We start from the raw sequence: 26,951 nt of genomic DNA on the forward strand, positions 1-26,951 counted from the left end.
TAAGTCAGCAATAAAGTCACAGATCCCAGTCACCCCTCAAATGTACCCACATTACAATGAGTCAGGCTGCAAATAAACACCCCATGACATCACTCCCTGGCTGCGGAGCACGGATATGAAGCCAGTATTAAATTTGGCTGCAACACAGGCCTGGTTTCACATGATTTCTAACACTCAGGGCTCAGGTTACTTTGAGACTGCATGTGTATGTTTCTTGTTACTTCTGTAAATTACTGAGAAAACATCAAGACAGCAAAATGCTTGTTGCATGATTTTTAATTTTTCTTTTTTTATTATTGTTACATGAAAACTGTAAGAACATAGCTTCACAGTAAATTAAATGAGCTAGGGATGGCATTTGTCAGATTTTACATCCTGACAAACAGAAATTCGTTTCCAAATCTTGATGATTTCCCTAAATATTTTTAAAGGGAGCTTTCAATTGTATTCTTGAATGGCACATTCAAGATGTAATTAATGTAAAGTCTTTTGCTTTTTTTCTACAGATCTAGCTGTAAAATTTTGCCATAATAAGAAGTCGTTACAAAGGAAGATAACCTTCTTTTTAGATTTATGCCATCAAATTAAAACTAAGAATTTTTATAAAGTATGAGTTACGCTGGAGCAATTGAGCAACTTATTTTAATAAAAGGTTAGGAAACACTAAGAAAAAGTTCTGAGTTGTCTCTGGTGTCTGTTGTTCCTTGGACTGCTTTTGTTTCCACATAACTCAACCAGTGATTTTGATTACTTCTTGTTTATAGGAATTATATATATATATATATATATACATATATATATATATACACACATACACATATGTAAATGTGTATCTATTTATCTATATATTGATCTATAGAGACAGATACCTATCTTTCAAATTCTAATTTTAAAAGCCGCGACACAGTATAATCTATTATGCTCACAACTACCTATGTTATCTTCCTTTTTATGGGCTTGTTCCTGTGATCTCTCAAGGACACTCATGAGGCTCTGAGTACCCTCACTCTCTGGCAAAGCTGCATTGGAATTCATAACGTTCAACAGCTTGTATGGACAGAGTGTCTTATCGAACTGAGCTCACTTGTTTTGGTTTGGAAACAGTTCTGTGACTGTTCCAGTTGCTATTTCTATGCTTGTCTTTCCAGCCAGGGTGATACTTAGCAATTGTTCCAATGGTGGCTCATGGCAAAAGAAAAATATTCACCTAAAATAAATTCTGTGTAAAAAGTTTATAAAATAACCTGCCTAAGTTACAGAAACATTTTACATTTCAGGATCAGTTAAGTAAATTGCTAACAGCACTGGAAGAAAAGTCAATGAAGATTGAAGAGTTTGTGAGTGATATTGAATTGCGATTTAACTCAGTTGAGGTAAGTCCAGTGTTTTATCACACTAGTTTTCTTTTCCTCTATAGGATTACTTCTAAGATATGGTTGCCTACTTGTGCAGCATTATTGCTTCCACTAAAATGGGCTGCTGCTCCAGTCCTCAAATTGACTTCTCTGGAAGTTCACTGGAAGGTGTTAACTTTGGAGGAAGAAAAAGATTGCTTTTTTGCACATTACTGCAAAGTGGAATATGTAACTGTCAAACAGTGAAGGAAAAAGTTCCCTTAATTTTGTTTAGCCCATAAAAAGCTCATACAGTGTTTTATTTAGAATCCCATGCAAAGCATTTAAATTAGTTGGCCAGTATCTTAAATTCTGATTGCCCAAGTTCTTAAGCCTTGAGAACTGTATTAACCCCAGTTGTAAGTATGCATTTTTAGCTATTTTTTGGTCAGACTTCTTATCTCAGTGATGAGACAGTGAAGTTTAATTTTAAAACCTAACAGTTAAAAAAAAAAAAAAAAAAGCTGTTGTTGTTATTGATGTATTTCTCTAGAGATATTTCTCCCAGAGGAATTTGCCTGCAGAAATAAAATTGTCTTATTGTCAATGTGCCAGAATCAATATGGTGGATGGCTTGTGTATGGGTAATTGAGAATTTCTGTGTATTCATTAAATGTTGTCATTTTATTCTGCAGGAAAACTGTAAGAAAAATGCAGACTTATTGGAAAAGCAGAATGAAGAGATGCTTAAAAAAGTGGTAGCACAATATGATGAGAAATCAGAGAACTTCGAGGAAGTGAAGAAGATGAAAATGGAGTACCTGTATGAGCAGATGGTAAATTTCCAGCAAACTGTTGATTCAGCAAAGGAAACTCTGGAGACAACAGTAAAAGAAACAGATGAAGTGGATGGATTTGTTTTCCTAAATGTAAGTAGAATTGGCTTTCATGCTGTAGCTTTTATGATATTAATTAGGAAAGGACTTCTGTCTCTAGGGTCTCAATGAATTTATTATTTTTTAAGATAGCTAAATCCTGCTAGCTCAGCTATTCCACTCTGAAACTGCTGGATCACTTGGTTTTGATATGGGAATTCTCAGAGAGAACTGCAGAGAGGACGCACAGGACAAAAACATGACTTATGCTAGTAAAATGGTCCTGTTCATTTTTTAAGAAGTTGAAAAGACAGTTTGATAATATATCTAGAATTAATAACTGAGAAGTAAGAGATGTTAGAGTATTTAAGTATTTTACCATATGAAAAATAAAATACATATTATGTATAATTATAAACAACAAGAAAGTGATCTTTGAAACAAGAAAATGTAATTGAAAAGCAAAATTGCTTCTGGGCTCTAGGGTTTTTTGTTGTGTATTGTTGTTTTGGCATTTTGTTGTTGTTGTTCTGGGGTGTTTTTTAATGAGCAGATGGACAGTATTTATGCACTCAAATTACTGAGGCTGTGATAAATAATTACTGTTGAAAAACAGTGAGGGGCTGTGCTGGTTGCTGACTGTGGTGAAACCATGGCAGTGAGATAGGTTGAGGGCTGTGCATGTGATGTGTGTGGCTCTAATGGCTCTTCCTGAATGTTAGAAACACCTCCAGTGAATCTGAAGGACTGGACCTACTAACTCATACAGTCATTAGTCTTAAACTTTGCTCAGAGGGTGTTGCTGGTCCTGGGTCCTCCAACAGTGTTCTTGTGCTGCAAGCCTTGTCCTTAAGTGAGCAACAGCATTTTCTTCTCTCCACAAGTGTATTACCAGTCTCAAAGAGGATGGAGTTTCTGGGATAATAATCTTCCCCCCTTATGGAATTAGCATGTGGCCTGGAAGTTGCAGATAAACTATCTTGGAATGCCAGAAATAGAAAGCTCAGATTACTGTCTAAAGACTGATCACTCACACAAAATAAGCCAGCTTTCGAAATACAAGTGTCCAGCCCACATATGCCACAGCAGCTACAGAAATTATGCCAATATTTGGCTTTCTTCCCTGCTCTGTGCCACACAATGTTGTAGTGTCCTGTAGCCAAGTGAATGTTGTGGTATATTTGCTCTTTTGGGAAGGCTGAAAAATCTAGATTATTTTCCTGCTTTTGTAAGGATCAGTGCTTTGGCAAAAAGATAATTTTGTAATCTGTAATTCTTTTGTGAGAGTGTGAAAATTACTGGATTTCCCTGTTTCCGTCTGTTAGTGATAAAGGACAGGAATTTTTTTATTCTCAGGCCAGGAAACATTACCTGAAGATTCCTGGCACATGGGACAAACTCACATTCCATAAGTAAAAATCTCACATGGCTTCTAGTAATAAGAAGTTATGAAGTACATTTTAGCCAGAATTTGGATTTAACTATTCTTTATGTGCAAGTGATTTCTTTCTCTAAAAGTCTTGGTTTTAGAAAGTACTTGATTATGCTCCATCTTTAAATCTGACCCCTCAAGCACTTAAAATGAAATTTATACTCTAATATCCTGCTGATCCAGAGCTTTGAAATCAAATATTTCTAGGGAAATAAATTCTCTGCTGGTGTGAATAAGCAGCATACCACACAACCTCAAGTCAATAAAGCTGTGTGGTTTTTGTCTGTGGAGAGTAGAAAGACTGTTAAATGGCCATGATTGGCTTTTCAACACTTTGGGGGTTCTGAAAACTGTTAACACGTTTCTTTTCCCTTCTCTAGTCATCTAAAGAATTGAATAAAAGGTACATGAAGTATGGGTTAAGTGCACTGTAGTGAGTACTAGGCCTAGCATGCTGGATGTTTCATTTAGTATTTGTGAGCTTTTGCATACACACTGCTAGTAATCAGAGCTGCCTTTATAAACCTTGCAAATAATGAAATTTAGAAAAGCAGCTTTATACTTGTTGCTGTAACTGACTGGTTTTGAAGTGTTTTGCACATGTTCTGTAATACATTAATTAAACAAATAGCACATAAAAACATCAGCTCAATTTTAAATTTCTACAGACATTTTTAAAGAGATGGTCCTTGTAGCTATTACTATACATACATATACAACCACCATTGTGACCATGCTTCCACCTTTTAGACTGATCAGACATACCACTGATACGTTTCTTTTTTCACTAGTCTGGTTCTGTATCAGTCTCTGAAAGGTTATAACACAAGGCAACACAGCTGGTTTGACTATGTTTCTGAGCACAACTCCAGAAAAATGAGATAAAGTAGATTTCAAAACCTGGCTAGGAGACTATGAGCTGATGTTTTCCAGTGGCTTTCCACAAGCACTACCTGATTCAGGGTGTGTCACAGGGCTGATGCCGCATCATAACTGCATCTGCCTGTACACACCAGTAAATGCATACAATCACAAACAGTTCTCTGCCATGTGGGATTTTCTCAAGGCAGTTATTTTGGTGAGTCCCATCCTTTATGAGAGAAATGTTCAACCATAAGCCCATATTCCCCAGAAAAATTCTCTATAGTAAAGGGAAAACATTCAGAGCAGTTGGCTGCAGGCTTCTCCTGTGCAAGCCCCCAAAACTACACTGCCCAGCCCACCACCCCTGACTTTCCCCAGAGGGCTTGGGCATTGTGCAGCGCATATCAAACATACCCTTGTCAGTGCTGCCTCAGCCATCACAGGGACATGTGTGCTGACACCGACTGGGGTATAACAGTGACACCAGGGTTTCAGTTTGCAGTCAAATTACAGCCCTAGGAGAGCGATCTGAAGAGAATGTGCCAAACACCCCTTCAAGGCTTCTGTAAATTTCCAGAATTAGAACTATAAATCTGGATTCACCTGTTGCAAGTCAAACTGTCTGGCCATGTAACTGCATTTAGTTTATTGCATAAGATTAGAACAGGTAAAATGGGACAAAACAATTTTCCAAGGCTTTCTGTCCACTTGATCTTTACTTTTTTACTTACACAATAAAGTTTTTTCTGCTTGGTGCATGGGCTTGGTTATTACTTTAGTTGGATAATATCTGTCTACATAAAATAGGTTAAGAACAAGTCTATTTAACAATGCATGTTTTTCTGAAGTGTATTTTACATTTGTTGTACTTTGTCAAGATTATGCATAATTAACTACTTCAGTGACCAAAATAAAATGAAGGGGAGAAATATAAAATTCAGATGCCTTGAAAAAAAGAACTTCAATTTTCTTGAGTTTGCCTCTGTCCCAGGGTTAAAAATTTTCGGGTTTTTTTCATATAATGAACCCAGCAAAAACAGGTAAATTAAATGGAATCTATCTTCCCTCTCATGTTTTTTAGCTGGTCACAAGCAGCTGCTTTATATTACATCTCTGGAGTCAGCTGCTGTAGTTAGCTCTAAGTTTGTAACTTTTAAAGGCACTGCATTATCAAGCCCAAACCCCTGTGTTCTTGAGAGTCTTGCTGAGAACTTCCACATATTCACATTCTCATGGGTTAAGTGTAAAAAGACCATGAGCACTCTCACTGTGCTCCTGACTCAAAACTGCAGTATGGTGTAAATTTTCAAAATCAGGGAGACAGCTTCTCCTCATATGCTGTCCTCAAGTTCCCAGGAAATATTCAAAGAAGCATATGTCATGTGGTCTTTGCTTCTGGCCTTTGGACAACTATGCTACACCACAAAGGATTTACATGGACAGATATGTGTTTTCTTCCAATTAGGTTACTTTCTGCAATGGATACCACTGTCTCTTTAGAGAAGGTGCCCAGTGCTTTTTCACTGTTTGAGCACTATGCAGACAGTCCAGGACAAAGCAATCAACACTCCTTACAACACGTGGCTGGTAAGAAACTCCGGATATTGTCTTCACAAAAGCTAACATTTTGGCAATACTTTGGAAATTTCAGGAAGCTAAAAATAGAACCTATATGAGAAGCGTAGATTGGCAAACCATGTAATTAGCAATCAGAGTTGAATGTAAAATGAAGTCTAATTGTGCACAAGTGTTTGGCTTATAGTAGGTACAGTAAGATGAGCAAGAGGGAGAAGTGCTAAATTGAGGGATTCTTGCATCATTTTAGACATCTGTACCTCAGACAAGCTGAAAGTCTTGATCTCTAATCTCCCAGGGCTAAAGAAGTTGCTTTTCCTTGCATGCAGAGAGAGAAGAAGCAATCAAAGGGTCTCCTGAGCTCTCTTCCTCTGAGGGTGGCAGTCCCAGAATGCTTGTTATGGGAATGAGAGCAGGGCGCTGGTTGATGGCTGAGTTCCCTGGACTTGTCACAAGTGAATGGAGGCACCTGAAACTCCCAAGAGATGTGAAAGTCATTAACTACAGCTCTGCCGGGGAGGGTAGTAGTAAAAATTGCACATGAGAAAGAGGTTTACTTATCTCTGTCTGATATTTCATGTCCTTTAAAAAGCCTGACTGGGTTTTCTGCTCTGCCTGTATATATAGGTGGCTTATCTAGATCTGTCAGCTGGACAGCTGTCAACAAAGCTCTTCTCAGCACCATTTTGTGGATTCATTTTCTTCATAATGGGCCCCCACTCCAGGGTTTCTTTTTCAAGAGAACAGTGGTTTAGGGATCTCATATCTCACTGTCATGCTTTGTGCCCTCCCATTCATCGTCACATGCGCCACTGCCATCACAGTCACTCCCTGGGTTTTGAAGGGAAGCTCCTTTCTTATGTGTTTGGTCCCTGAGCACTGAAACTAGAGCTTTAGATTCCCTAAGTTGCTTTGTTCACTGGCTGAATTTGGAAGACTAATGGGACATTGGAGAAGTGCCCACCTTGTGCTGACTCTCTGGTGTCTAATAAGGGCTGAGTGTACTTCGTAGCAGTGTCAGTATGGGGAGATTGTCTCTCTCCTCCACACCACTGCTTTTATTAGACTTGGAGGAACTCAAATATATCTGAGATGTTAATGTCCTTGTCAGATGTGTATGAGTTTGCCTATGGTATTTGAAGTTTCTCCGGTGAAGCTGGACAGGCATTTGTGTATGCAGCATTATCTCAGTGTCATTTTTTTAGGAAGTCAGATAAAAAGACCATTTTTGTAACTCACTCTGCCAGTTAACTTGCTGGTGTAAATGTGCTGTGTTTCTTGGCTTAGTTCCTAAACCTCCTCTTGCAGTCCCATGGGTGCAGTCATTCACCTCTCCTAGGCTGCTGCCTACTGGCAGGGTCATACAGGAGAAAGAGCCACATGCTTCTTTTTTCCACAAGCCACTCCAGCATTTATTTCCCTAAACTGCTGAAGTCTCCTTTCTGGGTTAGTTTGCATTGGCTACTGAGTTTGCTGGCTACAGACCAGTTTGCTTTGACAAATTGCAAATGAATAATTGTCCACTAGTAAGAGATCCTCAAAGCTCCTTATCTTTATGCTTACTTATTATCTAACATACCTAATTTTCTGTCTTCACTTTTACTACAAAGTATTTTGACTGCTATAATGATTTTTACTTTGGCAAGCAGTAGATAAAAAATTTGGTGTGTTTTTTCTCATTTGTTTGATAGTTGGTTTTTTCAAGGTTACAACCTTGCTGAAGGAAAATAGTTACATGTATACATGAAACTCGATTTGGAATAGAATGGCTGTGAATTTTTCACATACTGGGGACCATTTTCAGACACTTGGAATTTTATGAATGAAGCCATATGATGAAATGCATGTGAATGTGCCAGGTTTCTTCAATCCATGTATTTTCCTTCAGAAAGAATCATGTTTTACTGAACAATTTCATAGGACATTATTTTCACCACTTCAGAAACATCTTCCTTCAAAATGCCCTCCATTTCCAAATTTTCCATATCTACTAATGAAAAGTGCTTTTCCCTCAAATTATTCCTCCTTTCATGTAATCCATTTCCACTCATAAATGCATTGCCATAAAAAACCCTTGCAGCATGCTGATGAGCATAAGGGAACCCAGGTTCTGCCTCAGAATAGAAGAGTGGGAATAATTAAAAAAATTAAAAATAATTATTTCCAAAGCCCACTGCAAGTCCTGGCCTTTTGTACTGGAAGGCATGGACCTTTGCTGATTGTAACAAAGTTCCAAATAGAGTCACAGAGGAATGTATCTGCTCTCCTTCAAGTACACAATACCAAGGAAATATTGTTTCTCATTACACTGGAAAACACATGGATTACTGTGGAGATTACACAGCATGAGGGAAAACTTCCTTACACCACAGGACTTCAATGAAAACTGAACTGATGAAAACATATGCCACTTTTCTGTTGAAAAATATCATGTAGCCAAACTCATATTGCAAATAGATCATTTTTTTGATTAAAATTCAATTAAAAGGGACCACTTAAAAGAGGATAATGCATAAATGCTGTTTCTGAAGGGAACAGTTCAACTTCTTGTTTTGAAATTGCTTCCTATAAAAAATTGTTTCATATTATGCAAAAGGAAATTAGAAATCAAATGTTTCTCAGTATTGCTGAACTGAATTTTGATCTATGCTTTTTTTTCAGAAGTTTCATTCAGTAAACTAGCTTCTGTTCAGATTTGGCATAATAATAGATCTTGCAACTCTGGGGTTTCTGTGATCAAAAATAGTGGTTTCTAGGCAACTTCATAGGGAAAAAAATGGTTTCCCCACCATGTCCACTGAAAGGAAGTATTTTCCTAAAGATGATAAATTTCTTAATTGCCAGCTCTAGATGCAGTCAAAAGACAAAATGAGGATTGTTTTTAGCAATAAGAAGGATAATTTTTTTTTTCAATGGGGAGCAGATGTAATGCTACTGTACTGGTAGCTCTCTGTATAAATCATAAGGAAACAGCCAGCATCTGCATTTGCCTTGTTCATGCCACAGGGGATTATCATCATTACTGTGGAGATAACTGAAAAGAAAACTAAAGCTTTCTGCTGAAATTCTAAGAGAATTCATGAAATATGGAAATTTACTGGGTGAAGAAATATAACCATGTATTTTCGTTCCCTGCAATCATTTTAACAATTATCATCTTCTGGGGCTTTTTGCTTCTTTCTTTGCCCTCCCTCTCTTCCATGACATAATCACAGAGGCGAACAATATCTCATCTGGGGCTGGATCTGTGTCAATCAGGAGACAAAAGTTTGTGTGAAAGCTGGGAAGTCTTGGAAATCTTTGAAGCACTTGTGAGGAATGATCCTGGTAACCCCATGGTGTTCCGGTGCTTTGGCAGAGTTCAGCTTCACCTGCAAACCAAGGATTCTCAGTCCCCTCTGTCTGTGGGGAAATGACCATGTCAGGAAGGAGTGCCAAGCTGTGCATGTGCAGTAGGAGTCCACCCCAGAGCAGGAGTGGACCCAAGAGTGTGGGGAGCCTCCTGCTTCCCAGTGCAGTCAGAGCCTTCTCTGCCTGAAGCACATCCCTGCTGCTGTCAGCAGCACTGACACGCTGCATGAATCCCCTCCTGGTGTGGCAGGTCCTTTCCACTGCCCACGTTTCCAGGATCAGTACACATATCATTGTGGAGGAGGGTATAGGCACACACCTTGTGCTGGATTTGGGTGATCCCAGTACTAGGACTGCATGTTATTTTGTCCAGACTTGTGAGGGAAATGGGGGGCTTCCAATGCTGAGCAGATACTTTTTTCTGTTCCTACTTTATGAGGATCTGTTTCTCTAAGACTGCACCAGTATTCTGTATTTCCTGCTGTACTTGCTCTCTGGAAATATGCAACCTGAGTGAAAATAAGCAACTGGGTTGATTCATGAACTTGTAGGTAATTTGGCTGAAAACACAGGAGCATGTATAACAATGGGAAACTTTCCTCTCAGTCCCACAGACACCGACTGTCATACCTCAGGAGCCAAACTCAGCCACCAGCACATCCATTGCTGTCTACTGGGCTGTGAATGATGGGGACACCATTGACTGCTTCCAGGTCTACTGTACAGAGGAGCTGCAAGCCAGCAAAAACGCAGGGGGTGCGTAAGATCTTGCCCTTTCTGCCCTGGCCTGAGGTAAGCAGATGGGAGGATGAGCTGCAGGGGAGTGCCCAGGACATGGGAAGAACAATGGCTCTGAAGACATCATGTACAAAACTAAAGATAGGCAATGGTGGGGGAGACTGTGAGGAAGACGCTGTTTCTTCTCCTCCCCTTTGTCTCCACAAATGCAAGATAATATCATGCTCTGTAAAGTCAAGGCCAGTTGTTTTTACCTGTTGAAGTGCCTTTTCATGAAGAGGCCTGACTATCAGAGAGGATGTGTCCATGCTGCCCCATTGTTACTCATGGGGACTGCAGACAGAGCTCCCAAGGGGAGAGGTTTCATAATGTTTTTAGGACCCTTCATGTGCTTTAGAAATATGTCTTCCTTGAAAAAGCATTAGGAGGCATTTCCACATGTAGGCAGAGATTTTTTTCAAAATATTTCAAACATTAAAAATTGAAATTTAATAAAGGGAATTTAAATGCTCATTTATTAAAAAGCTCAAAGCAGACCAGGCTCTGCACAAATCCATGTATGCATATACATGCAGGCTAAAGGATGTTAAGGGCTTTTTGTAATATGTAATTTATACCTAAGTGCTATATAGTTCATTATGAGGAATTATTTCTACAGAGTGGTGATACCAGGGTTGGTAACTGCTGGTTGCATGTCCCAAACTTGCAGTCCAGTAGGACTGAGGGCAATAATCTCCACTTGCCATGAATGGCATTTGTGTACTCTCAACTCAAGGGTGTGTCAGTCAGAGTGAAATATGGAGACCTTAACTAGTAATAATTTCTGGATCTTTTTCAATTGACTGTTTTTAATATGTTATTTGAGAGGCTTAGTTGTAAGCCCTACCAGTGCAACAAGTGTGAGGTCCTGTGCACGTGTGTGTCCTCCTAGCCTTAGTGGAAGAGTACAGAGTGACAGTGAAAGAGAGCCACTGCATTCTGGAGGACCTGGAGCCAGATCGCTGCTACAGTGTGTGGGTCATGGCTGTGAATGGCACAGGCTGCAGTCTACCCAGTGAAAAAGCCATTTTTAAAACAGGTAAGTACATTTTTTGTCATTTTATTATTACAAGTTTCAGGTCTTTAGACTAACTTAGTCCACAGTGTTACTGACACAAAAGAAACTGCTTCATTTTGCCCATCTGGCAGACGGCAGGCAGTTCATGGTCATTCCTCTGTTTGCTAAGAGATAGTGGCATAATGGCTCCTGAGAGGAAACTTGAAGGCATTAAAATTTGAAGATGTTTCCAGTGTTGGGCTACATGGCTGCGGCATCAGGGCAGCACACTACGTGTTTATCTTCTGAGTGTGTTGCACTGCTCCATGGAAGCTCTGGGAAAGCCACCTGGCTGCTCCCTGCTGCTGCTCCCTCTCCTGTCCACAGTGGAGGAGATGGCTGCAGCTGCATTTCTGCCTCTCTCCCATTCACCTGAATACATCTATGTTGCATTGATTTAAAGTATTAATTTTTCAAGGGAAGGACTGCTTTACTGAGGTTACATGCTGTGTCTTGCTCAGTGGGACACACATCTCAGGTGTGCCTGAGAGACTCTGCTGTTGTTTAAGTAGTATAAATTGAGATGAGTAACTAGATGAGTATTGCTTATGAGATTCATTTGACTGATTAAGTTTTCAAGCATTAGTTTCTTTAATAATTTGTACTGACAAAACTATTGCTTCTTGAATTGCAAGCAAGGAGAAGCATCCCTGTGTTTGAGGCCCTCCTGTCATATAATTTTTTTAGTGCTGCAGGATAAATACAATTACTCCATTCCTGAAGTCACCAATACAGGCAAGGATTTCTAACAATTTCATAGCAAAAAATGCTGTTCCACACTAAGCTTCTTGTTGAAATTACTTGGCAGCAGCCACAGCTTCAAGCATTTTGCTTAATCTACTGACTTCACATCTGTTGATAATTCTCCCCAGTACTTAATTTGTGATTTATATTTTAACAAAGGTTATTTTCCAGAGAACTCAAAGGGGAAATTCAAAATTTTGGCCTCAGCAATGCAACTGTGAACATAGTGCAGACTTTCTGCCAAATGCACATATAATTATGAGTTACTGCTAGCTAATAAATCATAATTTTAAAAGGGGGTTTCAGTCTTCTGAAACCATTATTTTTAAGAAGTCTCTTTGTCTTTTGATGTCAGGCTTACCATACTTTTTTCCTAAAAATTGAATCCTTCTAAGAAAAATTAATTTATATGAGTCTTTAATGGCTTCCTTCAGCCTGTTTCTTTAAGAAAACAAATAAACTGGGTAAAATGTGGGGTTATTAAATACCTTCCCTCAAAGCTCAGTTGAACTCCCTCTGGAGTGCATGAGCCCCACATGGACTTTTGGGGACACTGCTGAAGACTGGCTGATGCAAAATTGCTGCATTTTTTCAATGCCGAAGGCAGAAAGGTGAGCACCAGTAGTGGAGGCTAGTCCTTCAGTGGGAGTCCAGCTGCTTTGATACAAAGATAAATTTCAATTCTTCAAGTAGCCCAATAAATTCAGAAGCAAGAATGTAGAGTTTATTTTTACTAATTCAGATTAAAAGTTCACACATACTTTTCAAGAAAATAATTTGCTGATATATGCAGTTTTAGGAATATACACCTTAATAGCTGAACAAAGCTGAGACTCTTCCAGTTGTTGGGAATGCTCACAAAATCTCTCTGTTGGCACTGCACCCATGGAAGTGTCAGTGTAGCCTGGAGAGTTGTAGGGAATGCAGGTAGATGCTGCTGTAGGATCCCCCCAGAACCCCCTGACTCTTGCTCCTCCACCTCTCAGACTCAGCTTGTCCTTCCCTCCGCTGAGGAACATTCTGTTTCCAAACAGTATTTTCTGTGAGGGGATGATGCTCAAGGCAAGAAGTATCCCTCTATCCCCCTGACCCTTCCCCCACAGCTGATCTCCTGGTGATCTCTCCTTGCAGTCCGAAAGACACAGAGGTGGACACGCCTTCTGCTGTTGCTCAAAACCTGCGTGATTTTCACCCTGTTGGCTCTTTGCCTCTTATACAATCACTTACATGAGTTCCAGAATATTACAATAAAATTAGATTATATATTCGAGCTACAGTTAATTTGTTAAAAAAATCTCAGAAGCACAGTAACAGCTTTTTCTTCAGCTACTCTTTAGACAGATATTTTCAAATTACAGTAAAAAAAGTTTAATGTCTTGTGACATGCAGGTATGTGTGTAAGCTGCTGAATGCAGGTATTAGGGGATTCAGCTATTAATTTTTCATTCTTTAGCAAGGACGCATTTAGAAACAGACAATAATCAAATTCAGCAGAAGAGATCTATCGCTAAGGAAGCTACAAAGAGGTATTACCAGATGATGGTCTATCCCACAAATGCATTGTTCTGCTAAATATGTACATTAGCTCTTTCTGCAGTAAAACATAAAGTAAATCTTAACCTGAACTGCTAACCTCCTGATTTTCACTAAACCAGGAAACTGTTTAATATTTGTGGGTGTTTTTCTTTTTTTTTTTCTGGTAAAAACAAACCATTTTTCTTAAAAACCAGAATGCACCTCGAATGTTTCCTGGAATGTAGTTTTATTAGCTTATCTTGTCATAAAATCATCTAGTCCCTACTTTTGTCTTAGGCTTCCTATTTGGAATCCCAAAAGAAAAAATAATTTTTATTACTTTTTTTTTTTTTTTTTAAACAGTACCCTTTATTTTAGACTTGGCATTAGGACTGTTTATGTGAGTTCCACAACAAGCTGTAAGGTGTTTTCTGATGCTATTTCCCATAATGGGAAAAAACAAGAGAATACAACTGATCCATTTTCAGCCTACAGTGTTGAATGTGCCGTTTCACACAATAGCTTTTGATTACTTGCAGATAGTGCATTATTTTATATTCCCTTTTCTGTACTGCAGTTGGGCCTGTGGCTTTTAAACAGAATCTCTAAAAAGAAGAAATTACGGGACAGAATTTTAGCATTGCAGAAATAACGAAGACATAATTAAACAGAAAGTCAGCATCCCCCTGTCATTTCTGCAGCAGTACATTAGTTCCTGATGCAGTTCATGCAGTGACTGCTGAGGACAGGATTGAGGTGATGCAGAGAGCTGCAGGCAGTGCTGCCTCGGTGCTCTGCTCCTTGCAGGTTGGCAGAAATGAGGAAACATTGCTTGAAGAAAAGCATAAAAAATTACCATTCTAAGGATGTGACAAATGCATAACTATTCACAATTACTTTCCCCGCATGTTTTTATTGTTTGTTTTCCCTGTAATGTAGCCCTCTGCCATTCAAATACAAACAAGCAAAAGATCACTGCTGGATGGGCAAAAATCTGTGGCGTGGGTTTTCACGGAGGTGACTGCTCCCTCCCTTCCAAAGATGCCCCTCGGGCACCCTCCTCGCAGTACAGCTAACATGTCCTTGTGTCCCCAGCACCCGCTGTGCCCACCATCAAGGCCGAGGACTGCACCGTGTGCTGGGACACAGCCACTCTCCGCTGGCGCGCCGCATCCGTGTCCGCCGAGTCCTTTATCTTGGAATACTGCCGGCAGCACTCGCCGGAAGGAGAAGGTCTCAGGTCAGTGCCGCGCCCACGAAAGCGCCGCTGCGGATGAGCGTGCCGCAGGCCGCGGCTCGTTACGCAAGAGAGTATTCTGCCTGCAGCCGCGCAAGGAAGAAATCTGCTTCTGTGTGCTGAGAAAGTTAAGGGGTAGGCACTGATCTGTGAGATTAGGCTGAGACATAAAAATACTTCCTTTTCATTCTGCTTAACCGGACAGTCCCTTTCATTTGGGGCCAAAACGGCGGAGATGATGTGCTGTCCGCAGAAGCTTCGGTGCTGTGCCGGGCGGGGCAGTCACCGCGGCCCCGCAGCTGCCGTAGCCCCGGGCCAGGGCAGAGCAGGGCAGCTCCACGGGAAGGCGACTGATGGAGGAGCATGGGCCAGTGTGCTCTTCCCTTTGTGGAGAACAAGACGGAAGTCATCTCTGGGCATAGCAAGGGTGATACGGGTGTCTCAGTAATACTGGTGACCCATCTGTGTTGTCTAGGCCTCACAACGCGCAGCTGAGCTCGGTGCTGCCTGGCTGTGCAGGCATGCCACAGGGCTCCAAGAGTAGCTTTGAAATTCAGGGCGGTGGCTGTTTATGCCACTCTGTTTTCCCCTATGCTAAGCCTGTGCTGCATGGAGGAGAGGACAAGGAGGGATGTTGGCCCCTAGCTGTGCACTGTACTGAAATGCAGAGAAAATTGTTGGAGAATCGTAGAATCTTAGAATAGCCTTGGCTGGAAGAGACCTTAAAGATCATCTAGTTCCAACCCCTCAGCTGTAGGCAGGGAATTACATGGTGGTCTGCACGTCCTTAGGGCTTGGGAGTCTTTGTTTGCCTTATAAAAACAGTGACAATATTCTAGCAAAATACAGCTGCACAGGTCTGAGAAGTTTTGTGGAGAGGGGTGACTTGCCATACAGAACCCTGTGGAAGAGCCTCAGCCCAGCTGATATTGTCTTTTTCACTTCCTGAAAAGCCTGATTAGGGTTTTCACCTATGGGCTAGTTCACATGGACAAAATGAAGAGCAGGGAAGGGCTTCATGCCCTGCAGTCAAAATTAGTTAAGTGGACTGAAGCATTCTTAGCTTTGTAGGAGAGAAGTACAACTGTGAAACTGTGAATGCCTTGCTCTTACAAAAGTAGGCTGAAAACTGAAATTAAAAATTTCTGTGTGGGTGGGAGACTTTTTATCATGCAGTACCAGTGTGCTGCATTACTGCAATCAAGGAGAGGTCTCGCCCAGTTCTCCTTCTTCTTGAAGAGGCTTGCTGTGTTTTGTATCTATTTCATGAGGCCGTCAGGTCCCTGTCAACCTGCCAAAGTCACTGTTGGTCAAAGATAATGGAGCTGCTGCTGAAACATATGCTGGTTGCTTGCCCTCAAGTTTCCGTGCTGTTATCTGAAATTTACTTTTTTTCTCAAAACTAAACCAGAAACTATGCTGATTTCTGCAATCCATGAGCAAGGTGTTGGTAACACCAAGTGTTTGCTTGTGTGGTGATAAATGTGGCAAAAAAGCTTCCAGAACAGGCCCCTTTGCTTTCTCAAGTGACCTTGTGTTAAATCTAACGTGTTTATAATTATACTGAGTCACATTTGACTTTTTGGCCTCCCTGTCAGCAGAAGCTGGCCTTTAACTGAGACAAGTGTGAAAATTTTCCACAGGACAAAATAATGAATTTTCTCAGAATTGCTATAGCTTAAAATTCTCTATTTCTAGAAGGGCTTTGACCTCTTTTTGTATGTCAAAGACAATGTTTTGCCACTTACTTTCCCTGAAAACAATTTCCCTCTTTTTTTCCCCCAAAATCAACCCCCTGAGAATAATTGGGAAATCTTCTGTAGTGTTACAAGTTGTTACAGTGATGGAGAAATTTATTTTAAAGTTTTGTGTTTAAGATTTTAGATAAAGTTGAGGGAGGAAAAGCCTACTGGTAGATGGAGAACTGCCTGAACTCGTATCCAAGGCCCCCAAAGGTGCAATTTAGAATTAGAAATCAATTTGAATAGAAGGCAATCAAGGTGACTAGAAGCCAAGTACCTATATGAGGTAGAATAAAACTCTGACTCCAAGCACACCCAGAATTTTGGTCTCAAAGATTGTAGAGTCTTCTGGTTTGTTTGTTTGTTTTTGTGTTTTTGTTTTGGAGTTTGTCCTTTGCAGGTTTCCTGAGCAACATGCATCTTGGGGATCAGCCAAATGTGGCACCCTCTCATAGACAGCCTGTGCCTTTTGTGCTAGCAGCAGCCCTGGAGCTAAGCAATTTCCCAGTCCCTGGGTGGGAGTTCAAACACATTTCTCAGCACCCCTAGAAGGTTCATTCAGTTGCTGCTGCAGGCACAGTGTGAAAGCAGAGGTCAGGGAAGAACATTCAAGAAAAGTTGAGGAGAAGGCAGCATGGTCCCATCCCCATAAGGCTGCTTTCACAGTCGTCATTCTGGAAGCTCGCCCAAGGTAAAGGACACTGCCAAGGGAAGAAACAGGGAGAAAGGCCCTCATTGAACAGCTAGAGACATCGTCTAAGTCAGCAGCATGTAAACATCAGCATGCCACAGAATCACAGTGTGGCTGAGGCTGGAAGGGACCTTTGGAGATCACCCAGAGTAACCCCTGATCAAGCAGGGCCCCCTAGAGCCAGTTGCCCAGGATGCTTTTGAATAACTCCCTGAACATCCTTGGAGCAATCCCAGCTCCCCAGGGAGAAACTATGAAGCATATCTGGAAATGAAACCTCACTAAAGTTTCTTTTCAAATACTGTCAAAAAACGAAACAAACCAACCAAACACAAAAACCACAAAACCCCAATTGTGGGAAATGGATTTGTAGAAGGCCCACACAGTATGCATCCATATGCAAACTTTGAGATAAGAAATGCTGACTTAGAAATGCCATGGAATAGGACAGATTTTGCTGAAGAGAAATGGAACTAGAAAAAAGTTTCAAAAGATGGCCTTGCAAATAAGACTAGGTACTTTGGAGAAATAGAACTATGAAAGATGTGTTGTGGTAGGACCCGCAAGGGTTAGTTTTAGATGAATGGCTTTAAGGCATGGTGTGGCAAAAAGCTGATAGGCCAAGAAACACTTCCAGTGTGTTGTAATTAGGAAATAATTGGTTTCTGATTGTGATGGCGTGAGTTATCACATCTGTATTGTCTCATCCTTCTCATGAAAATGAAAATGGAGTAAAAGTTTTAAAATGCCTCTCAGTTGCCCCATCTCTAAGTCAAGAAAAAGGTATTATCCAACACCCAACCAACCAAAACATAAAAAAAAACCAACCAACCAAAAAAACTCCACCCAAATCTACATTTTCCCTTCTCCTTTCTGTCTTCTTGCCAGCTTGTCACCTGAGGGACATAATTTCATATAAAATCACCTTAAATCTTCCACAAAAATGAGTCCCTGGCCTGCTGCAGTGGTTTTAAAGCTCTTTCCCAGGTTTAATATTTTTCCAGAATCTTTATGAGTGACACTTTGAAATGTTTCTTTCAGTTTCAAGAGCTCTGCTATTTTCTTACTGTTCAGCCTCTTTGTGTTGAGAAGTCAATGGAGTTGTGGGTGGAAGATGGAAAGCTGTGAGAAATGTAGTCCAGGGATTGGGTATGTAGGCTGTTCAGATGGAAAGCCTGTGTCACCATGAGAAATCCGTAAGACTCAGGGAGGCAGAAATAAGTGCAGTATGTGGTGAGCTTGTGAAAGTGGAAGTTACTGAATGTCATCCTCTCTGACAGTGCAAGACCGGCACTTCTAGGGAATGAAATTTTTGGGTTTCTTATGAAGCAAGTCTAATGCTGGAACAAAAGGAGCAAGTCTCCCTCCTGTTTCATTGCCCACATGGTAGTCATGGCAGCTCAGGAAACAGGGTGTTGGAAACGCAGAGCCTTCCTTCTCTCTAACTCTGCCAATTGCAGATAGCAGCAAGCAGGGGGTGTTTTGGTGACCTAATCCCAAAACAGCCTGAGCTGGGACAGAGGAGAGGAGAGGAAAGGAGGCATGTGGCACAGCTGGGAGCAAACTCAGAGCTTATTTTTAGCTTCAAGAGCCTTTTTCCACTCATGGTGCACCCTTTCTGTACGCTTCCACATGTATCTTGAGAAGCTTGCATACTTTAACCCTAACTCCATATCAGTGATAGCAGCACAGCTCTGGAGGTACTGTTTCAGTGGGATCTTGGGGGTGGGAATGACAATTATAGCACAGAGGGTGTTGTGAATCACTGCAAGGCATATCGTTTGCTGGGTTCAGGCAATATTAAAAAATATCCCCTAGATGTTGCTTCCTTTAAATAAATAAGGATGCTGATGAGAGAAATGAGCATGAAAACACAGCATCAGATATCCCTAAAACCAGAGAAATCACAGATTTAGCATAAAACTGCTACTATTATATTCCTTGGCAAGTTAAAGGTGAAGGAATATGCAAGTCCTTTTTGTTCTGCTTTAAATAGCATGTACCTGATACTTGAAGAGTGGATTTTCAGTCTTACAGATTCATCTTTCAATGAGAGGGATTGAGAGGAGATACTTAAGATATTTAACTTCGAATGCTTCTTGACTTTCTGTGCACTAATTTCTGTATCAACAATACCAAGAAATTGAGGGGACAGTGCAAGTAAGATAACATTTAATCTAAAGACCAGGATGCCTCACGCTTTGATAACAACATTATTACATCTCAAATCATCTCTAAAGTGGGCAGGTGTATATAAAGTAGAAACTATCTGACATTAGAAGTGTTGTAGGTGGATTTTTTTTTCTTTTTAAATTACAGTTCACTACTTAAGGTGAGCTTGAGGAAGATCCATCTGCAGTGCTCGTTACAAGAAATCAGAAATGAAACAGCCTTCCACCAACACAGTCAGGATGCATTTTCCCTCGCCTTCTCCTACACATAACCTGTATGCTGTAAGCTATGCACTAATCATACCTTCTCCTCATCCTTGCTTTTGTGGAGTCAATTAAAGCATGATAAACTACTGTGATTGCTGGGGACCCCTCAGTATTCACTCTCCCCCTTCACCCTACCCTCTAGACAGGAGAGGCAACAGATAGCAAGACCTATTTCTTCTTTGCATGCAGCTTCTTTTGCTCTTGGATCTGGCTCAGAATGTAGCAAATGAAATTCCTTCTTGTCAGCATATTCTGTTTCATTAGTTGGCAGCAGCAGGACTGTTTTTAAGCCTTAATCATAGCTAAAATTGATGGGCTCTTATTCTTAGGCAGCTTAAAGTTGGCTGAAATAGATTACCAAGCAGATAACGCTTTCAAAAATTCTGATCACCATTTTACTGCTCAGATCTACTTGAAGTCAAGTATCTCACCATTATGACTGAAAAGCAGCATGCTATTGCCCTCTGATTTAAACATGCATCCAAATTCTTATTTGGAGAATTTAGTATTTGTAAGAGACCGAAGTTTGAACTCCGATCGCTGACCCTATTCTGAAAATGACTGGACCAAAGATGTTTTCTAAATACCTGTGAGACATCTCTGGGATCTACACTTCAGATTATGAATACCCCAAGTCTACTCATTATACTACAATGTAGATATCTAATTGAATTTAGAAGTGATTTTGTGTTTTATTATTTAATCATCTGATAAATAGTACGTAGTGAAAAAGAAGATCTCCTAATTTCTTTGGAAGGATACTGACTTACATGACATTTTCCAGAAGACAGAAGAAGGAGCCGTGTACAGGGCATCCCTATGCTTAAGGCGTGCTGATCTACATAGTGCCACAGACAGCTTTCAAGGAATAGCTTAGCATATCCTCTTTTCATGTCACTTGTAACTCTGCTCAAAACTCCTAAACTCCTTTCTGGTGGTCTGTGCTTCGGATTCACATCAAAGATGTCAGTGTGCTGCTTTTAAGGAACAGATTGGGTGAGTCTTGCCTAGGAAGCATGGGCAAATTTCTTCAAAGCTTAGGTGCCTACCTCTTTTCCCCTGCCTCTGCTTCTGTCCTTTCTCCCCTTTCATGTTTGCCTTTCTCAGTTCCCATCTTGTAGTTTTCTTCAATCTGTCATTTTTTTTATCTTGTCTCCTATACTCAAGTCTAAAGAGCTTGTGTTCTCATCAGTCAATTCATCAGGTTACACCTCTTCTCTAAACCTTTCAGCCTGCTGTGTTGTCAGTGCCTTGCTGAAGTGGTCTTGTGGTCAGGGCCTTGGTGAGTCATGAGGGTGAAGCAAACCATGCAATTTCTGCCATTTCTCTTTACTACATCAGTTGCAGCATTAATGTAACACATTCCCTGAAAATAGCATAGTCTTGTGCTGATCACGCCAGAGCCCCAGACTCTCTGAAATTCTTCCAAATTGAAGGACCAGATCCCAGAAGCAGCCAGTGCATTTTCTCGATGCTCTCAATTGCCCTTAATGACAACTGTCAGTGCAAGTACCTGTCACAGACTAATAAAGATGACACACCAGTCTTTTCTGAAGATGCCATCCTCCTAGAAAGAGATCTGTGTGGTGTAAGCAGGAATCCGGAGTATTAAGGGCTGTGAGATTTTACCTTGATGTGATAAATGCAGCAGAAGCACGCATGTTAAAAATCGCGATGGATGAGCACTGATTATTTGTCAGTTTGTACTGCTCTCTGGTGGGATATGTGTGTAAAAACAGTAACCCCTAATGAATAGAACGATCTGATCTGACCACTGACTCGCTTGTCTTACCTCCTCTGGGGTCACAGCAATTTGTGCTGGAAAAAGTAATTTATTTATTTAGTCTATTTAGTCTAGCTTCTCACAGGGGCATTGCTTGCCATTGTGGAGAGAGACCATCGTGGGCTCCACTCTCAAACCTGAGGTGAAAGTGTCTTGCTCACTCTCCCATTCTGGAATTTAAATACTTGCCTTTTAGATTCCTAAAGCATTTCTGGGAGGAAATTGCCTACTTTATACAGATAAACAATCTTTACCTGCAGGCATACAATGCAGAACATGTATATTGTCTGGCTTTGCTGTTATCATAAGAGGCAAAAAAATGAGGAAAATCAAGATCCAGTGCAATTTGTTAAGCCAATCTGCTGTCAGTGTTGAAAATAAAATGGCATCTTTCTAGCCATCCAAAATGCTTTCACTGATACTTAAAAGCACCTGTGAAGCAGATTGAGTGGGTGCTGACTTCTGCTTTCTATCCGTGTGTGAAGATACCAGGGGTAGAGGATGTGAGGGCTGGAGTTTTTGAGGCAATGCACTGGGGACTGCAGTCGAAGCAGGGGACTGTGTGAAGGCAGTTCCTCTGCTCTGCCTCCTGCGAAACTGCCCTGTTAGAGTGCATGGGACCACAACAGACAGAGCCCAGGCTTAGCTGTTGAAGGGTTTGTGAGTGAGGAGTTCCTAATAAGAAGTTAATCACCACTCCATGATGATTTTATGATGAAGAACATGATTTCTGTGCTGCCTCAGATAGTGGTATCAATTCTTTTGGACTGGCATGTTCCCAGACAGTAAAGCACAGGTGTATTCAGTGTCATGTAACTAATTAATTAAAAGGTGGGTTTTTCCTTCAGAAACTTGCTCATTTTGTAAAGAAAAAGTAGACTTTTCACAGGAGACAGATGAGGATTTGACTCTGTGCTGCTTAAATTTTATGTGAGGAATTATGCCACAAAACCAATATAAAGTGATCATTGCACCTAATGACTGCACTGGGTGATAAGATAAAGCAAAGACAATCCCTCAAGTGAAATGCTGAAGCTCCTACATAACCCAGTTGTTTGTGAAAACAATGTTTGTCTTTCTCATTTGGAGTTTCTGTAGAGTGTTTGTTATTTCAGTAATAAACAATATGGTTAGGGAACTTAACTGTTGGCATAAAACAGTCTTCCCTAGTTTGGATACCTGCATACATCTTAATGTATCTTCAACATTTGCAGATCTTTTGCTGGTATAAAGAAACCTGAATTGAAAGTATCCCTGGAGCCCAATGTGAACTATTTCTTCTACCTGAGGGCTGTCAACCCATTTGGGACAAGTGAACAAAGTGAAGCAGCTCTCATCTCAACTAAAGGTAGATCATGATTTCCTGATGTCAAAACAATGGGGTGGAAAGGCAAAGTAGCCAAACATTTTTCTTTGGAAATTATACCTGAAGTTCCCAATATGGTTGCTGACCAAGTTATTGAAGTTTTTATCTTGTTAACTCAAATTTATATCCCTGTTTTTTCCTGCTTAAAATTAGCATAATCAGGACTATTTCACTTTAAGTTTGTATATTTATGTCCTGTGTAAAATCAGTGTGACCTCAGAAGCAAAAAATGTTGAATTCTGTCAAAGAGATGAAGTGATTAAGTATTCTTCAGGGATCTCAGTTTGCTTGAATCTGACAGAGCACAATCAGATAAAAGTTGTCATGACCCTAAAAAAAACCTCTCACAATTAAAACCTAATGGAGTTTGAGTGACAAGGAAGCATGCAAAGCAGTTTTAAAACTCCAAGATTTCCAGATAAATAGTGTTATGTATGGTTCTTCCAAATCAGCCTGAAAATTCAAATTTGCTGTTTTGAAAAAAGTAATTTATTGAAAATTATTCGAACTTCTTACATACTCTACAAGACCTCTTTATCACCTATCTGCATTTCTGAATATTGGACGGCTGTCTCAGTTTGGAAGACTCCTTGCATTTGCATCCAATTTTCTGTCACTCCCACCCACCAGCAGACACAACCCTGTCCAGCTAAGATGGCCGTAATTGTTGCTTAACATTTTACGATTCGTCTCATGTTAATGTAGCCAGCCTCTCAGATCTGGTGTTTCTTTGTCATGAATTGTACCAGGAACTCGATTTCGTCTGCTGAGTGACACAGCACATCCTGCATTGCAAATCTCTTCTAATGCAACAGTGATCCACCTTCCTGAAAAAACCAAACTCAGTGGGTGAGTAACAGTATGATGAGCAAAACCATCCTGTGGGGTTCAGGATGGATCCCTCACTTTAATTTTTTGCCAATAGGCATCTTTCACACGACACTAATTTTGTAGAACTTTTTTAATCATTTTGGTCATGCAGCCTCTGGACTTCATGCAATTGAACCCCCCTTTCAAACACAAAAATCCCAGTACTAAGTCAGTGGTGGGATTGATGTACTTGGAGGAGTTCAGTGTCACACTAAGGAATGGCCAGGAAGTCAAAGGTAGTGGTACCTACTTGGACTGCTCACTTTGTTTCAGCCCATGGTCACCACTTAATCCATCAGAGTCTCAAAGCAATTTTTTGCTGCGCTGAGAAGGTCAGCTTTGTGGGCTTAGTTTTTAATATATTGTGGATAGAAGTAATCCATCTTCCATAGTTTGCTTCTCTCCTGAGGGTATTATTGATAGTGTTTTCCACAGTATTTGTGGCTTGGGAGAACTAGGAATTGCTCCTGGGATATGTTAACAAGATTGTACCAGGCTAGCTCTATCCACTGAGAACATTGCAGGGGGGTGGACGTACTGATATCAGTCCTAGGACAAGCACAGGTCCCCTTGTATAACTTGTGCCACACTGATATGGCTTCTTAAAATGTGATGAGGAATTACTGATTTAAGCACTTTTTGTTGCTGTTGCCACTGAATGTACACAATATGTTTGTGACTGTGTCTGTATAAAACCACCCGACTTTCTAGTTCGAACAAGCCTTCTAAATTTGAGGTCTTTTAGATAAGTCCGTCTCAGTGCAAAGATTAAAAGATTATCAGTTAAATCCTTCATAAAACCCTGCAGTTAGAACAACAGAGTGCAATTCATTAGTAATTTTATGTGATGCTTCATGATTTGACTGAAAGAAATATCACAGTATGGTTTGTCTACCACCACACTTTACTGTATTTCCTCTTCCACAAACAGGTTTCCTTCAGTCCTGGGTGAACTGCTGCCTGCTCAAGGGTGTCACTACTGGGAAATTGTTGTCTCTGCCTGCAGAAGCTACAGGATTGGGATTTGCTATGAGGCAGTAACACAGAGCAGTGTCCTGGGGTTGAGTGATACCTCCTGGTGCATGAGGTGCTGTCCTACACAAACCAGGTAAAGAGGATTCAGTCTGGTGGTTTGGGAAGTTACTAGTCCTTCATGAAAATAAAGCTGGCCAGACACAAGAATCATGAAAGTGGAAAGGATTCTTCAGCTTCCTTTAAGTAAATTTGAATAATAAGAAAAGGCTATCTCCATAAGATCTTTAGACCTCCTCTTAGTTTAAAAAGTATAAAGCACCTTAAAAAATGAAATTAAACTCAAAATAGATTATTTTAGCATCCTTTATCCAAACAGTGAATAAAACTTAAAGAACTAATTTGTTACTGCTCATATCCTGATTTGCCTCACTAAACCCCAGCAAGGGTATTTATTTCAATAAATGCAGCCTTTTTAGAACCTACTTCCATTTGTAGGAGATGGCAAGACTTGATAGGGAATGTTTTCTCCTGCCTTGTCCTTCACAGCGATAGACCCCACCTGCCACTGTGGCAGGACTGCAGGGTGCTGGGTTAATCTGTGGTAGCAGGCCAGTGCCAGGCTGCTTGGCGGTTTGTAAGGCACCACCCTGCTACTTTGTAAAGCTGCTCTTGATCTAAACAAGTGTGCTTTTTTCAGTGTGAAATCATACCGATGTATGAACATTACTAGCTAAATGAAATAACCGAAAGGCTTTTTTGTCTACGAGTCCAAAGATGCCAAGTGAAAAGGTTTGTCAGGATGCCAGGCAGGGCTTGAAGTGATGCCACATTTGCTTTGCCTATGTACTGAGCAAAATGCTGCAGCCACGTGACAGGCTGCTGTATGCAGCCACCTGTTAATAGATTGGAATTGAGCTGCAGGTTATTTCTGGTAAATTGCTATGGGGAGGCTCATTGTATTCTCGTTTCCATTTTCCTGCAGCTTTCTTTACAGATTTCTTCACACTGGTGTGATGAGTGATGTCCATGTGACGGAGCACCTGGCCAGGATTGGCATCCTGTTGGATTATAATAGTGGAAGGCTATTGTTCTTCAATGCAGAGAGAGGACTGGTGCTGTTTGCCATCAGGCACAAATTCACTGATGCTGCTCACCCAGCCTTTGCCCTGGAGAAGGCAGGAGTGCTTACCCTGTGCACGGGAATGGAGCTACCGGAGTTTGTGAAGCAGAGCTAATCTCCTGCTTTACAGTTTCCAGAAAACTGGCAAATACAGCATCAGGGGATAGAGAGAGGAAGAGGTATGCCAGGAAGAGATAGGTAGTCTTCACTGATGAATGCAATGTGCACAGCTCTCCTTCACATCATCAGCAATTGTAGTTTCTGCTCAGATAGATAATCACCCTGAGCCTGGAAGAAAATTGACTCCTTCAGATGGAGCATGCACCTAGTAATACACAGAGCAGTACTTCTAAGGGGATAAAGAAGTTTTGTTAGATATGATAGTGTTAGCTGTCTTTTTAAAGTTAATTATGAACCCGTGTATGAAATAAATGCATTTCTCACTGCAATACATGAAAGTCATTGTTTTATCATTTGCCAGGACAGCCAGAACCTGAATCCAAGATGATGTGCGTGGAAAATGTACAAAAATTTCAACAACTGAAACATGCTACAGATTGATATATCCTCTGCCATTGTTTGCCAAATCTTTAATGCACAAATTAAGCAAAGTTGATCATGCAGAGATCCTCACGTTTGCAAAATGAGGGAGTCCCAAGCTAGTTCTGTGTATCAGCCATATAGAGTCTGAGTATGCTGCACCTACCTACCCTGCTCACAGCAGACTAACAGGTAGCTGACTGTGTCAGTAAATACTGTGCTTGTGAGTAGCTACTCAGTAACAAAGGTATAAGGAAACTTGATAGTAGTGGTAAAATTCTTCCCTTGTTGTAAGAGCCTGAATGAGAGATGCGGGACTCCAGGTGGCTCCCTTCCCAACACCTTGTGTTTTTCATCCTCAGTGTGTCAGGTCAGTGGTTTTGATACTGAAAGGAAGATTGCTATGCAGGACCTTGTGGATCACCACTTTTCTGTCACTGCTTACTACCTTTGCTCTTAGAAACTTTATGCTCCTAATTTCAGGTTTGTGTACATTTTCCTGCATCTGCCCTGCTCTTTACTGTTATCCACACTAGGACCAGCAACGTGACAGTGAGGTACAGTGTTTCAGGGCCACCAAAACAGGCAGGCTAAAATTGGTTTATGTCAGCACAGGAGTAGGATGCTGATTTTTCTCCTCAGCTTTTTCAAACCATTTCCTAAGC

General features: G+C 40.7%; 1 protein-coding gene across 1 annotated transcript in view; it reads left to right on the forward strand.

Moving 5' to 3' along the window:
* The window catches only part of CMYA5 (cardiomyopathy associated 5), a 45,823-nt gene extending 19,628 nt beyond the window's left edge, over positions 1–26,195 (forward strand). The window contains exons 3-13 of the mRNA XM_041470670.1: positions 1,278–1,373; positions 2,030–2,263; positions 4,022–4,044; positions 5,971–6,092; positions 10,038–10,187; positions 11,101–11,247; positions 14,620–14,764; positions 22,630–22,763; positions 23,531–23,630; positions 24,583–24,759; positions 25,609–26,195. Of these exons, the coding sequence (XP_041326604.1) occupies positions 1,278–1,373; positions 2,030–2,263; positions 4,022–4,044; positions 5,971–6,092; positions 10,038–10,187; positions 11,101–11,247; positions 14,620–14,764; positions 22,630–22,763; positions 23,531–23,630; positions 24,583–24,759; positions 25,609–25,861 (1,581 nt within the window). The 3' untranslated portion in view covers positions 25,862–26,195. The remainder of the gene's footprint in view (positions 1–1,277; positions 1,374–2,029; positions 2,264–4,021; positions 4,045–5,970; positions 6,093–10,037; positions 10,188–11,100; positions 11,248–14,619; positions 14,765–22,629; positions 22,764–23,530; positions 23,631–24,582; positions 24,760–25,608) is intronic.
* The last annotated feature ends 756 nt before the right edge of the window (positions 26,196–26,951 follow it).

The sequence above is a fragment of the Pyrgilauda ruficollis genome, unplaced genomic scaffold (assembly GCF_017590135.1).
Source record: "Pyrgilauda ruficollis isolate IOZ18807 unplaced genomic scaffold, ASM1759013v1 scaffold25, whole genome shotgun sequence".
In the NCBI taxonomy this organism is placed as follows: Eukaryota; Metazoa; Chordata; class Aves; order Passeriformes; family Passeridae; genus Pyrgilauda; species Pyrgilauda ruficollis.